General features: G+C 42.0%; 1 protein-coding gene across 3 annotated transcripts in view; it reads right to left on the bottom strand.

Moving 5' to 3' along the window:
- STK39 (serine/threonine kinase 39) overlaps positions 1-15,301 on the bottom strand; it is a 314,494-nt gene that overhangs the window by 174,665 nt on the left and 124,528 nt on the right. For all 3 annotated transcript variants that reach the window (XM_057551799.1, XM_057551798.1, XM_057551800.1), the window contains exons 9-10: positions 13,093-13,141; positions 12,925-12,990 (exon numbers count right to left, since the gene is read on the bottom strand). In XM_057551799.1, the coding sequence (XP_057407782.1) occupies positions 12,925-12,990; positions 13,093-13,141 (115 nt within the window). The remainder of the gene's footprint in view (positions 1-12,924; positions 12,991-13,092; positions 13,142-15,301) is intronic.

Consider the following 15,301-nt stretch of genomic DNA (forward strand, 5'->3'; position numbering starts at 1 on the left):
GTGGTGCTGGTGCGATGAATTGGGAGATTGGGATTGACATGTATACACTGATGTGTATAAAACTGATGACTAATAAGAACGTGCTGTATAAAAAAATAAATAAAATTCAAAAATTCAAAAAAATCTATTAGTGGAAAATAATCTGAAATATATGTATATGTAAATATCTGAATCACTTTGCTATACACTTGAAACTTATACAATATTGTAAAGCAACTATACTTCAATAAAAAGAAAGAACTATTCTCTTTTGCTAACAAAAGAAGAAAAAAAATCATCGTGTAAATCTATGTTTGTTGACACAAGAAATGTCCACAGATATTTTAAATGAAAATGCAGGTAGATCATAGAGCAGTAGATACAGCATGATTCCAATTTTGTTTTCCGGAGAAATGACCGAGCTGAAATTGAGGTCTGCTGAAGATGGAGGGGCTGACACTTCCAAAAACCTGTTTGGGGAAAGCAGCACCTGTAAGAGCCTTGGGCCACTGGACACATGGCAAACTGGGTAGAGAGTGTGAGAGGAGTCCTAAGGGTGAGGAAGGGACTAAACCATGCCAAGCCCTAGAGGCCTGATTAAGGATTCTGGTTTTCACCCCGGAAGATCAACGGGAAGTCTGCATTTCACAGATGAGGCACAGGGGGTTCAGCTGATGCTCAAGACTATGTATGCTGTGAGTGAGTGGCAGAGCCAGGGTCAGGCTGGGGCCTGTCTGCAGAGCCTAAGCTTGGTCGTAACTTTCAGTCACAGACATCTGTGCATCCCAGCTTCCTGATCGTGCGCCTCTCCCTCTCTCCAGGTCTTTTCCGCCTCTTTCCAGGTTTGGTTTCTCATTTTCCTCTTCCTTTCTCTCCTTCCCCTACCTCCTTTTGCTTTCCAAAAAGTCACAGAGAAAGCCCACCCCCTCAGAACTTTGTCCTTATCCCCTAAGGGATCCTTCCCATCTGGATAAAACAGGACGTTCCCAGTTCCTCCCCAATTGAATTACAATCAGCCAACAAGCTGGCTGTACAACCAAAACAATTTCAAATGGTCTTTTAAATCTGGGTTAAATTAAAGGCCGTTGTTTGAATCTCTTAGCTCTGTTATTGCTTTGTAAGTTATAATATAAGGCTCTTTGCCTTTCTGTATGTCTATATGTGAGAAGAAAATTAAAAAGTTATTATACACCCTTCTAAATCAGTATTTGAATTTGTGAGACTAATTTTATGGGAAGCTTAGAAAATCCTCTATCAAAGTGCAACCTTAAATGGGCCTCTTGAATTTTAATTTGTTTTAAAGCTACTGAATTTCAAAGTAAAAAGAAATTTTAAAAAAATACTTCTGGATTTTTTTTAAAAAACAGAGCCACACATCTCTATTATATCAGTCAAATCTGATTAACATAAAACAGGCAGAGTCCTCTGCCCCACCCCACATGATTTTCAGGCATGTGTACCACGCCCTCTGCTGGCCTCACCACATTTCCGGAATGACCATAATGTAGTAAGGGACTAAGGAGGAAATAGGGCAAAACATCTGCATTTCTTTCGTTGGCATGGAGTTCTTCCTTTCTGAATTATGTACAAAAGTTCCATTATTTTCTGTCTCTTCTACCTCCCCTTCTCCAGAATGTCATACTTGTTTTAAAGATTTACAGGATCTTGATATAAGCGTTAAGTTTAAATTATTTCCCCTAAATGAAGAGATAAGTAACAGGTAACCCAAAATGAGAGAGTACTGAAAACTAATTTAAATCTAGTTTAGAAATATATTCCTAATTAGATGTGGCTTCAGGTAACAGGAAAACTTACATGCATACTGGCTGGGTGAAGAAAATGACAATATAGAAACATGCTGAGTGCTAGGGACAAAATTTTTGCTGCCAAGCAATCCAAAGTGGATAATGCACAACTGTTAGATAGTAAAATCTAACCATTCTATTTTATAAGGCAGCAAAGGTGAATAAAATTAATTGGCTCACCCAAGACACTTAGCAAGTTGGAGATAACAAAGGATTTTAAACCTGGGATCAGAGAAACTCTGAGTCTTAGACTTGAAATACAAGAACACAGCACCAACTGAAAAACATCTTAGCAATTCTCCGTTAAAACTAAAAGCAGGGCTTCCCTGGTGGCGCAGTGGTTGAGAATCTGCCTGCCAATGCAGGGGACATGGGTTCGAGCCCTGGTCTGGGAAGATCCCACATGCTGCGGAGCAACTAGGCCCGTGAGCCACAATTGCTGAGCCTGCACATCTGGAGCCTGTGCTCCACAACAAGAGAGGCCGCGATAGTGAGAGGCCCGCGCACCGCGATGAAGAGTGGCCCCCGCTTGCCGCAACTAGAGAAAGCCCTCGCACAGGAACGAAGACCCAACACAGCCAAAATTAAATAAATTAATTAAAAAACAATAGCAAATAAAATGTGGAAGGAAGGAACATTTAAAAAAAGAAAACTAAAAGCAGATTTGCTTTGCCTCCCCTCGTGCTCTCACGTCAACCCCTACATAGGTTGTCATCATAACTTCACAGCCCTGCTTGCTGAACTTCAATTCCAGAGATACTTATTGATTGACCAAGACACTGTGCTGGGTACTGGGGACATGGGGGATAATATGACACCATTCCTACACCCAAGGAGCTCACAGTCTGGTACAGAAGGCAAAAGTATAAGGAAATAAACTACCAATGGTGCAACGTGCAACAAGGGAATTATGCCTGAGGTTCAGAAGCAGCAGGAATGAAGGACAGATGAACCGTCTGGGGTGCAGGGCTCGGGGTGTGGTACGAGGAAGCTCCACTGGAGAGGCGCTAGCGTTGGAAAGCTACAAGCTCAGGGAGAAGCCGAAACAGAGGGACCAGTACGTGCACCTTCATGGAGAACACGCATGGGATTTCAGGAGTGTACTGGTAGGAAAGTAGAATCAGTAATTCTACAGGAGTGTGTCCAGGGTGAGGTGGCAAGTGGCTGAATGAAAGGCTGGAGACAGGCCCAAACACAGATCACAGGAGCTTTGCGTGGTCCTTATCCTGCAAGTGACATGGACCTTAATCTATCAGCGGCAGGAACTTAAACCTTACCCTGTAATTGACAAGAGGCCACTGACTGGTTTTAAACCAGGGAGAAGGAACAATCATATTAGGGTTTTGACAAGATCAAAAAGGCATCTGCTAAGTTTTTATACTAGTTTTTCTGCAACCATAGACAAATTCCTTTCCATTCTTCGTGGTTTATTTACTTTTAAAAGACATGGTATGCTAGTATTAGAGTGAGCTGTAAAGCTGAATAAAGACAAACTACCTTAATGGCAGTCAGTACCTTGTATGTTATCAGTGATGCTCAGTGAATACCAGATGGGCAGACAGTCAGGGCCCCTCTCCCAGCACACACATGCCAGTTAAGTTTCCAAAAGTTAGCTGAATGCATACAAGCTTTGGAAAAAGTTAGCAAATTTCCCAAAGGCAAAAATGAAGCACATAATGTACTTGAACACAAAGGTCTCAAAAATCCAGCTGGATGTGAAATAAGGCCACTGATTCTGCCTATTCATTTCCAGTAACAGAAGACAATCAGTTCTCTACAAACTAAGTTGTACAAACACTATCTCTCACAATATTTTCAGAATGTATGTCATTATTTTTAAATTTCCAAAAGTGGACCTCCGAGATCTGTAAAAGTTTAAAACATTCTCTTAAGCAGTTGGTATCTTTAAAAGATACCTCAACCTGAAAATACAGACATTCGTCCTAAATTGGGCTGCCAGGATTAGCAAATCACAATTTCCAGAGTGGATCCTTTCTGCTCTAAGTCAAATGCCACCAGAAAGAGGCCACTTACCCAGAATATATGCATTTTTAAATTCAATTCACCAACTGAATTGAAAGTGATTTATGATGCTTTTTCCCCTTGCTCTTTCCTCTCTCCTCCCCTCTGCCTAATTCACCCCCAGCACAAACACCAGTCAAGTTCCTTACATCAGGCATAGAACAAAAGGAAGACACCCACAGCTGCAAGGGTTTTTATAGACGAGGAAGCAATTCCTGTCCACAGAGACTGAGAGTAAATGAACTATTCTGCTAGCGCCCCCTAATGACCAAAAGCACTTTATGAACTCTGCACGCTAAACTGATGAAAAGCAATGCATTTAAAATTTTAAAACTAGCAAACACATCAATGAGCTTACCCTCTGGGAACACCTGTCCAGTTAAACCAATAATGTTAACCTCTGGCCAATTGTTCTCTCAGCTCTAAAATAGGAAAACTAACATTCCCAACCACTGTAGTCCTCCCCCCTGTGAGCATGTGAGTTCCTCAATAAGATATAGTCCCAAGTACATACAGCTGCTTTTAAACAAGAGGAAGCGGAAAAGAAACACAAAGCAATAAGAGGACACGCACCCTCGGCCCTCCTTGGGTCATCAGGAGTATTTCTGTTAAACCCATAACATACATAGTGATGAGTATAGAGTTCTGTTCACTTCTCCTTCACAGGTATATACACTTTGACTCTCTCCTTCCCTATTTTACTGGCTCTGAGAAGAACTGCAGGGGCCAGTGAACCTTCTGGAACTTTCTGCCACCACCCAGAACGGTATTAGTTTCACCACAAAATACTGGAAGCTCTCAAATCGTATCTTCAACACTGAGACTTTTCTTTCTGACATGAATTATGTAAAACATAAATGTTAGGTTACTGTGATCTGTTAATAGAAAGTGTAATTTAAAATGAAATTGGTAATAACAAGAAGTACTTAAACCATCACCCTTCAACCTCCTGCCCAGTAAAACAAACAAACAAACAAACACCCCAACTGTCTGAGGTGCCTAGTACTCGGTGCTAGTACCTAGTAGTTCAGTAGGGGCCTAACATATTTTGGATCCTTCTACTCCAGCCGAACCTGAGACCTTCTTCATCCAAGCTGGAAACTTTTGCTCAGCTCCCGGTCCACAACCACAGAGAATTAAAAGCCATCGCTGCCCTCTACTGGGCAGACTTGGAACAAAACTAGAAATCCACCCATCAAGCGTTTGAAATCACCTAATTTCTTCTCTGGTTTCTTGATAATGTATAACCTTCAATATCTTATAAATTAATTATAAGATTCCAGGAGGGGAAAAAAAAGCAAGTTTGCAAAAATTCAGTCATTTTCCCTCTTTATCGACTAAAAGGAAGAGACTAAATGATAGCAAACTGGGAGGCTGGCTTCAGATTCAGCCACTACGTGACAACATGACCTTGGTCGGGGCCCAACCACCCTAGGTCTCAATTTTCAGGCCTGCAAATTTAAAGATTGCAAACCAGGAGACATTTATGATCCTGGTTGCTCTTTGCCATTCAGATTTCAAAATATTCACAGCTTTTTCTTAACCAGTCTTAATAATCTAACATATGATATCCTCTGTCCTATTCCTGAGGACTTCATTGATTATTATAAGTCTTCAGTAATGAGACAGATGTAAACCAAGTGTTTTGCATGTGCATGAAGGCCCACAATGAGTATGAGTTTCCCTCTCTCCCCTCCCCAGGTTCCCCCATTGGCCAGCTCCATGACCCTTTCCATTCCTGTAGTACATATTCTATGCCCATATCCTAAAGTATTTATTCTCTGCTACTCTTTCAGTTTTCCAGGTTTTGTGATGCTTGCACTGTGTTCCCCACTGAAAGGTGAGTTTCACTGGCTGGACTGTGTCCTTTATCTGTCTGCACCTCAATGTCCACTACTGGTAGCAGCGGTTGTAATGGTAGCAGCTGTTATAGCAGCAGCAGAAACAGGAACAGCAGCAGTTGGTGCCCCCAGCAGCAGCAGCAGTGAAACAGGTTACAAAAACAATACTGGGGCTTCTCTGGTGGCGCAGTGCTTAAGAATCCGCCTGCCAATGCAGGGGAAATGGGTTCGAGCCCTGGTCCGGGAAGATCCCACATGCTGCGGAGCAACTAAGCCCGTGCGCCACAACTACTGAGCCTCTGATCTAGAGCCTGCAAGCCACAACTACTGAGCTCGTGTGCTGCAACTACTGAAGCCTGTGCACCTAGAGCCTGTGCTCCGCAACAAGAGAAGCCACCGCAATGAGAAGCCTGCACACCGCAACGAAGAGTAGCCCCCGCTCGCCGCAACTAGAGAAAGCCCGCGTGCAGCAACAAAGACCCAACACAGCCAAAAATAAATAAATAAATAAATAAAAATTTTAAAATAATAATAATACCTGCCCTACCTGTCTTGGAGCACAATTGTTTAAAATAAATAAGCATATACGAAAGCAATCTAAAAGCTGTAAAAGCATAACAGCTCTGTGTGCATTTAACTCTTACTATTCTTAGGCTCTTTACGAACACACATCCTGCACTTCACACAGTAGAGGGGACTGCTACAGAGAGGGAACGCCCTGGCCCTTGCCCACTGTCAGTACTTTGATAGGGCAGAAAAGAACACGCGAAGACAGGTGAATAGGCAATGGTGGTGAAATAACGGCCGTCATTCTTTCCTTCTTTCTGTAGGCGTCCATGGGCTCTCACTCCATTCCACCCAAAGAAACAGCAATAGAGAAATACCCACATCACCCACCCCCACCTGCCCGCGACCAGGCCTCTTTCCTCACTCCCTGTTTCACTACTTATTTCTAAAATGCCTGTCTCCTATACCCACAAAAATTAGTCTCCTTATTTACCTGATAGTCACGGCATCCACTGTTGGACTGAGCACCCGCTACAAGTCAAATAGAGCACCAGACTCCCTGGGCAGATCATCTCTCACCCCCAGGGCAGCACAACGTCTGTGTCCTTGGCTCCATTTGACAGATTAGGCTCAGAAAGATTAGGCAGCTCACCCAACAAAGGACACAGATCCAACTGTTTCTGCTTCCAGACCCGGTGCAGAGTCTGGAGCAGCACCATTACCACCTCCCACCTCAATGTGAACGTCACACGCTAGCAAAGGGCTCCTTGTCTGCAAGATTGCTCAGAAATCATAGGGAAATCCTATCATTAACATCCTATGAATGCACAACCATAATGACACCAAGCAGATATGTTTCCTTGAAAAAAGACTAATGACCCAGTACATTCACTTTACTTTTTAATGTTTAATATAAAGAAGGAATGTAATATTAATGAATTCTTCCTATTAAGAGGTAATTGTGTTTACAGTGAAGAAGCTGGCAGATACCTCCTTACGCATGTGGCAACATCACCAGTAAAGGACTAAATCAACATCATAGGCCTCTCAACATGATATGCCAAGAGGAACGTGGCATCACTTCCTAGATATTCCCGTCAAAAATGCATACACTGAATCTAATCGTGACGAAGTATCAGACAAACCCAAACTGAGGGACAGTCTACAAAATAACTGTCCTGTACTCTTCAAAAGTGTCACAGTTGTAAAAGGAAAAGAAAGACTATTGCAGATTAAAGGAGACTAAAGGAGACATAACAACTACATGATTCTGGATGGGATCCTGGACCAGGTAAATGACCAATGGCAAAATTGGCAAAATTGGCAAAATTGGTATGAGATCTGAAAATTAATCCTGTCACTGTTAGTAAATCTCCTGATTTTGACAATTATACTGTTATGTTAAAGAATGTCCTTGTTTTTAGAAGATACACACTGAAGTATATTTAAAGATAAAGGGCATCATGTCTATAGTTTTGAAACATTCCAAAAGAAAGAGTGAGAGAAAATATACACAGAAATGTCTGTACTATTTTGGTAACATTTTTGTACGTCTGAAATTATTTCAAAACAAAAAGTAAAAACAGTAGAAGTTATCAATACATGTCAAGTATTAAATAAATGTGAATTGTAATATTCCTACCTACTGATTCCTAAGCACACACACAGGAGGATCAAAACGAACCAACAGCCTTGCGTTCTTAATATGAAAGCAATCTTAGAGACTGATATAAGAAATTCTGGTACCCACAAATACCACCCTAGTTTTTCCAACTCACAATGGTTCCGCCCAAATGTAGCAGTGATACAATACCCCTTTCCTCCTTCTGATAATCACTAACCGTTTCTAACTTCTCAATTTCATAATTAAGAAAATTCAAACCAAAAATCCTCCAGTGACTCCACTTCCCATGAAAACACAGACAACCATAATAAAAAGATACACTGTGTATTACATTTCCCCACCTCATCCTTTTTCTGGCCAATACACGTTTGGCTAAGTGGTTGGCATTTAGACATCCCTTTGCCCCTGCCCTGCCCTGCATCGATGGGTTTTAGCCACAGAAAAGTATATGATATGAGTGTGAGTGTGGTGACTCAAGGTTCATTTTGCTAACGTAAAACAGAGACATCAGCCAACTCTGACACTTAGATGTTCCTACAGAAAGTGCACACAGCCTGAAGCATCTGCATTTGATCCTAACAGAATGATTTACACCTTCTCCACCCAGTGATTCCAGTAGTGTAAATGGTGGAACACCTCGCGGTCAAGCTTTTAAACCTCAAAAGATGGCTGGAGACGGGCCGCTAAAAAGCCACATGAGAAGGACTAATGGCTATGAAGCCTTTTCTTCTCATGCACAAGGATAAGCGAAAAGTTGAAAAGAAGTTATACAGCTGAACTTCACCCTGTTCTCATGGGTCATTATTAGCACGCTCTCATTTAGAATTTACAGAGTGTGCTCAGGTCCAGAAACATCAAATCTCCCTTTACCCTTTATCACATTCCTGGGGTCAGACAGAATTTCTATTTCACAGACAGAAAAATCAAGGCAAGAGAAAATTAAGATGATCCCTAAACAACACTACCTTTTAGCAAAAGAACCCAGAATGGACCAAGTACACTGCCTTCAGGAGAAAAAAACCAAAAAAAAAACACAAATATCCCTGATTTCTGCAATTACCACATCCAAAAAAAAATCATTTTATGTCACTAAATTACTAGAGAAGCCACACTGGTCTGTTTCTATTTTTTAATATTTTTTTCCTGATTTAGAGGAGTCATTGTGGATGCAGACAAGATCACATACCCACATGGAATTATGCGGCTCTCAACTAATGCTTCACATTCTGGGCAAACATGAATATGATAAGCCTCTGTCTCTGTCGCACCAAAAGACCACGTTGATGGGCTCCACAGGACCTCCTGAGAGCAGCTACAATACCAGTCCTTCTCTCTCTTAAATATGAGAGTTGTTCATGTTATTGAAAAATAGCTCTTAATTTTGATTACCATAAAGGAGGAGAAGCAGAGACTATGGTTTACGACACCAAATTTCAAATCAACATGGTTGCCTAAATATCCAGAGCTTGGTCAACAGGCCCAGCTGTCACGTAAACACTGGTACATCAATGAACTGTCTGTTCCTGTTTTAAAAACAACAAACTGAGGTGACCAAAGTCAAGGGACCAACATCAACAGTTATCCTCTAAGGAAAAAAACCCCACCAAGAGACTAGAGCACCATCAACTAGTGGGCACCACAGCAAACAGGAAGGGAGACAGCTGAGCAGATGCCGATAAAGGCAAGTCCAAGGATGAATAACACAAATGACACTAAGGACTCCCCTGTATCAACTTTTAAATTAAATTTACTTAAACACTGTAAGGACCTAAGACAAGCAAAGACATAGTGCCACAAAGGTTTTCAACGCACACGGCAATTAAAATAATATTTACTTCCTAGTGGCCAGTAAGCCTGAATGAGGAGTTGCAAACAAGGAACAGTATGGCTGCTTATCAACATCATGAGCCCAGGGGAAGGAGGGCAGTTTGTCTATTATTAACAGGAAGCCTAGGAACAAGTATATGCCAAGCACTTGGGGGGCTCAAGTGAGTGACAAACAAGAGTTTCAAATGGTCTTTCCTTGGTCCACTGACGCATGTGTTCACTGAGTCAGCAGACGTTTTGTGGGCACTTACTATGAACAAGACACACACTGACTGATGCTGACCAGGACAGCATACCTGCCACGGAACCTACTGGCAAGGAGTAGAGTGCAGCTGATAACCAAAGTGCACTTTCAAATGAGAATTATGACAGGAAAACAGCCAACTTAATGAAGCTGGAGAGCCAGAAGAGCATTATTATGGGCCCCTGTCTTCTCTATTAAGACGTTTAAAGAACTAATTTATATTCTCCCTTTCCTCCTTTGTGTGACTCTCAGCTGTGTGGCCATTTTCCATTTGAAGGGATGGATGACAAAACAAGCCCTGAGGAGTAAGTAAAAGGGCAGAAGACATGCTTGGAAAATCATATCTCCCAAAACTCTGGCTGCTTATTGTTTAAGATACGTGCAAAATGGAATTTGGAATGCACAACACACTAATACGTAATAATATGTACTAAATAATCTAAATTAAAAAAAAAAAGGAGGGCTTCCCTGGTGGCGCAGTGGTTGGGAGTCTGCCTGCCAATGCAGGGGACACGGGTTCAAGCCCTGGTCTGGGAAGATCCCACATGCCGCGGAGCGACTGGGCCCGTGAGCCACAACTACTGAGCCTGCGTGTCTGGAGCCTGTGCTCCGCAACAAGAGAGGCCGCGATGGTGAGAGGCCCGCGCACCGCGATGAAGAGTGGCCCCCGCTTGCCACAACTAGAGAAAGCCCTCGCACAGAAACGAAGACCCAACACAGCCAAAAATAAATATAAAAATAAATAAATTAATTAACTTAAAAAAAAAAATTTTTTTAAAAAAAAAAAGGAAAGAAAACAAAGTGAGAGTCTGAGCAGATTCTTCATTGATGGAATCTGAAAGGAAAGTATGGGTTATGTAGTAAGAACTATAGATGGTTCAAGTTTCGCTGGAGTTTAGAATATAGTTGACCCTTGAACAACACGGGTTTGAAGTGCGCAAGTCCATTTATACATGGATTTTTTTCGATAGTAAATGCTACCGTACAACACAACCCACAATTCATTGAATCCGCAGATACAGAGGAACCACACATACAGAGGGCCGACTATAAACTGTACTCTGATTTTTGACTGTGACTGCGCAGAGGGTTGGCAGGTTGTTCAAGGGTCAACTGCATAAGGCGGGAAGTCGAAATGGTGCCGTGAATTCAAGGCTAAGGGGCTTGGACTTTATTTGATAGGAACCTTCCCCCCCCCCCATTTATTTCCTTTTGTGTTTGTTTAATTTTGGAAACCATTTTTGAGCAATTAAGTGCCACGATTAGAAAGTTAATCTTGCACTAGTGTCTAAGGAGGAATAGGGTGGGGGAGGAGAGTAGTTAGAAATCCACTGCAAATATTCAATTAAAAACAGGAGGAAACGTTCCAAGCAACGTTGCAGAGGGAAACGTGGAGAGGACCTGGAGCGGGTTTAGATGGGGAAGACCAAGAAGGAGGCCTAAAAATCATCCCAGAGCTCTGAGGTCGGGTGGCTCAGAAAGCAGCAGAGAGCACAGGGAGATGAGGTTTGGGAGGGAAGACACACAGTTTGGAAACACTGCACAGGGGGCTGGAGGTGTGAGGCTGGAGCTCCAGGAAGGACGCAGGCCTGGGAAAGTTCCTCCCGGGGAACAGCGACAGGATGTGATCAGAGGGAAACCGAAAACAATGTCCTTTGGGGACACATACTGTACAAATCAATGGCTTTCTAACAGCTTTCTTCAACTCTGGTTGGCGTTTTAGTTATCTGATCAAAAGGCCCCACGCTAGACTCCGACACCCCAGAGAAGTGCTCCAGGCGCCTCCTTCAGCCCTCTGGATGGAGCGCTCGCACTCCGTTGGGCACTTTGACTTTCTGTTGCCTCAGACGGAAGCTTCAGCTTCTCTGTGCTGCCCCTTGGGGTGTGCCACTCTGATGGACCATCACTAAAGGTTCACTTTTCCCTCTGAGCCGTCCCAGAGACCAACCCTGGCTCAGGTCTCCGCAGTCAGCGCAGCAATCCCCCATCCCTGGCCCAGGCCCACAGCCCGAGAACCAGCCCACTCCAAAGGATTCTGTGGGGCCAGGAGAGGGGCTCAGATACCCACACAGAATGGGTCATTTCTTGAAGTCTATTTTAAAATCTGTTTAAAGCAATTCTAAAGCATCAGCTAAATGTATTTCGTACCCAATGTTTTAGAAAGGGCAATGTCTGGAAGTTAACAGTCCAAGTCACCCACACCTAGTTATGATGAGATGCAATCTCTCATGCCTATTTCTTTGTCAATGTTATTTACAGAGCAGACAACTCAGATTCATATCACCTTTCCCTATAACTATTAATTGTAAAAAGGAAAAAAAAAAAGACAAAGAAGCTTCCTCTTTCTAAATCTGTTGACTACGTCAATATTTTAAATTATAAATATCTAATATAATTTTCAAATCAAACTAAACCAAACCAAACCAGAGGTTAAATTTTGTTAGGTTTCACACCATGATGAAATCTGTAATAACAAATAAATAAAACTCTGGGTAAAAACACATAAATAAATACACTCACACATACATACCATTTAAAAACATCTAAATACTAGAATGGAAAGTTTTTCAGGTAATTAGTAGCATAATTTAGTTCACACAGCGTAGACTACAAAAAAACCATGGGTCTTTTATGAGGAAAGAACCTATATCCCACAGATATTCAAAATAACCATTAAAAATAAAAGTTTTGTTTTTCGTGTTGTCATTTCAAACTGATTTAAAATGACTGTTCCTCTTCAGTAAAATCCACCCCCCCACCCGCCGCCCCAAAAGATATTCAAAGATATTTTACCTCTCCAGTGTTTAAGCCTCAACACAAGCCCCTCCCCTCTGACCTTCCTTAAACAAGCCGATAAGTGGAAAAATGAAGTCATTTGAGCTTCACACCCAAACAAAGAGCAGCAGACTGAGATAACAAAAAGGCAAAATTCAGTTATCTGAGTAATCGCTGATCAGATAACCTCTACATAACATACCCTGGGTATGTGGAAACCTTTTTCCTATTTTTCTATAGGCTCCATTTCCCTGGATGGGGAGCAGCTCCCACTGGGGCAGGAGGGCTCACGGCACTTACCTTTTTGGCTCTTTGGGCTATGTCTGGTGTTCTTGTAAGCAGCTTCTCAATCAGGTACTCTCTGTTCTGCAAAACAAATATTCCCAACAGTTTAACATCAAATACAATACACTGAAATTCATAGTGATTTCAAAATAGCAGATTTACTTGGGTTTTTAAGCATTTTACCTTGGCTTTCTGGAAGAATTTGCATTTTAAAAGTTCTGCTGCTGTGGGCCTGAAAGATCAATAATAAATTAGAGTTGAAACAATGACCACTCAATAAAGACACCGCCTTGACGAAACAACTTAATCCTACAGTCTTTCTGGAAGACCAGTTTCAGGAATAGCAAAGCCACAGACTAAATTAATCATAAGCTGGCACCAAATTAAATGGTGCCAATTTTCCAGCTCCTTCCAAACACCTGTATGCAAAACTCCTCCTCTACATAAACTCCTGTAAGTTAAATATCTGGGGCATGATCAATCTTCCATCCTTCATCCTTACACTTCACTAAGTGAATTCAGTGTTTCTAAAAGGTGGCAGACTGACACGTCTGGGAGCTAAATCCCTGTATTTATTAAGAAGCAGCACAAGCTGCGATGTGACCCTATCAAAGAAACTGTGTCCACGGTGTTCTACGATCCCCCAAGAGCAGCAATTTCTGCGAAGGGACCACGCAGCATGCGTACAAGCTCTGTCTGGCCACCGAGTCACCCGGGCTCAAGTGTCCATGGACTACTGTTTTTCAGGGGAAGGTAATTAATAGAATGGTGATGAACAGAATGCAAATTCATTTAAAAGCATTATGGGATGGGTCTGATTGTTTCCTCATGGTGTCAATTTAACTTGTTTCTCTGTCCTGTATTTCCCATAAACTGCAAGTTGGTTCTGACGGCTTGGGTAGGTTGACACAAGCATTTGGGGGAAGAACACATCATAGATGACACACATCTTACTGCAGCATGTGGGAGGCACATAATGATAGGTTATTTCAGCGGGAGGGATGCTAAGTTTAGCCACGTGGTCCCCAGGCCCAAGGTCTCTCCATGGTAAGGGTTAAGTTTTCGCCACTGCAATTGGCAAGTATTCTGTTGGATAATACATTGCCACGATATGAATATCCTGTTCCGGAGAAACTTTCACCTGATGATTTTAGCATCTTTGCCTTAAATAATTATTTCATTGGAGGTGGCAGAACACTGATTTTCTACTTCTCTCATTCCTTCTACGTTTAATAACTGGCACTCTTCCATAAAGAATAGCTTCTTTCATCGATAGTTCCCGCAGTCATGCAGGAAGAATCACATAAACCTAGAGGATAGGACAGTCAGCAAGACAACTGGTCTGATCTCTTCAAAAAGTCGGTGTCATAGAAGAAGAGGGGAGACGTGAGGGGACTCTTCTACATTAAAACAGACTTAAAGGAACATACAACCAAATGCAACACATGCCCCTCTACTGAGTCCTGATTTGAATGGGACGGGGAGAGGCTACAAGAGACATTTAGAAATAGAGATAGGTGAGTGTGTTAGGTGTAGGACAATTTTAGGAAATTACTGTTCATTTACTTAGTGTGGAAAAGCATTGTGGTTACGTAGGAACGTGTCTGTATTTGGAGGGAATGCAAGCTGAGGTATGACATCTGTTACTTATTTTCAAACTGTTCAGCAAATAAAATGTGGGTAAATAGGGACAGCAGATATGGGAAATGTGAATAATTGTTGAATCTCGGTGTTGGTGTAGAAGCAAACACTGTACAATTTTTGCACCTTTTCTGTATGTTTTAAATTTTTCATAATAAAAAACTGGGAGGGAGGAGAGAAGCATGACTGAATACCATTAGGTCTCCTCTCGGGCAGTGGCTGCCAAAGGGACCAAGACTATTGTGTTAAGGGGATCCAAGTTTAAAGGGAGTCCTCACACTTGAAGAGATTGGAAACCAGTGCTTTGAACCAGGAAGCTCCACTAAAATGTTTCCAGGGACAAAACCCAAGCGTATAAAAGAATTAGGAAACATCATTAAGTGCAACGGTATACAAACTGTGTAAGTCTGCAGGGGCCATAAACTGTTATTTCTGTGCAAAGAAATTTTCTCTTTCAATTGTTATTGCTCTTTTCCTCAATTTCAAGTGGAACACTGGTTAGGGGGTACCTAACAAAGAACCCCAAATCGCCATAGCCACTGCAACCAAGAGCCCCTAATTGCTAATCGCTTGGAGTAAACAAAGGTCTAAACAATAGGTGGGCCACGCTTTAAATTTTGTGTTCTGTATCCCTTGGTAAGCTGGTTCAAATTCATGAATTTGTACCTTGGACCTTGTTTTTGGACCTTGTTTACCAGGCGCTAGAACTAAAAAGGATAACTGAAGTGATTTAACTTTGGTTGTCTCTTTA

The sequence above is a fragment of the Balaenoptera acutorostrata genome, chromosome 8 (assembly GCF_949987535.1).
Source record: "Balaenoptera acutorostrata chromosome 8, mBalAcu1.1, whole genome shotgun sequence".
Lineage (NCBI taxonomy): Eukaryota > Metazoa > Chordata > Mammalia > Artiodactyla > Balaenopteridae > Balaenoptera > Balaenoptera acutorostrata.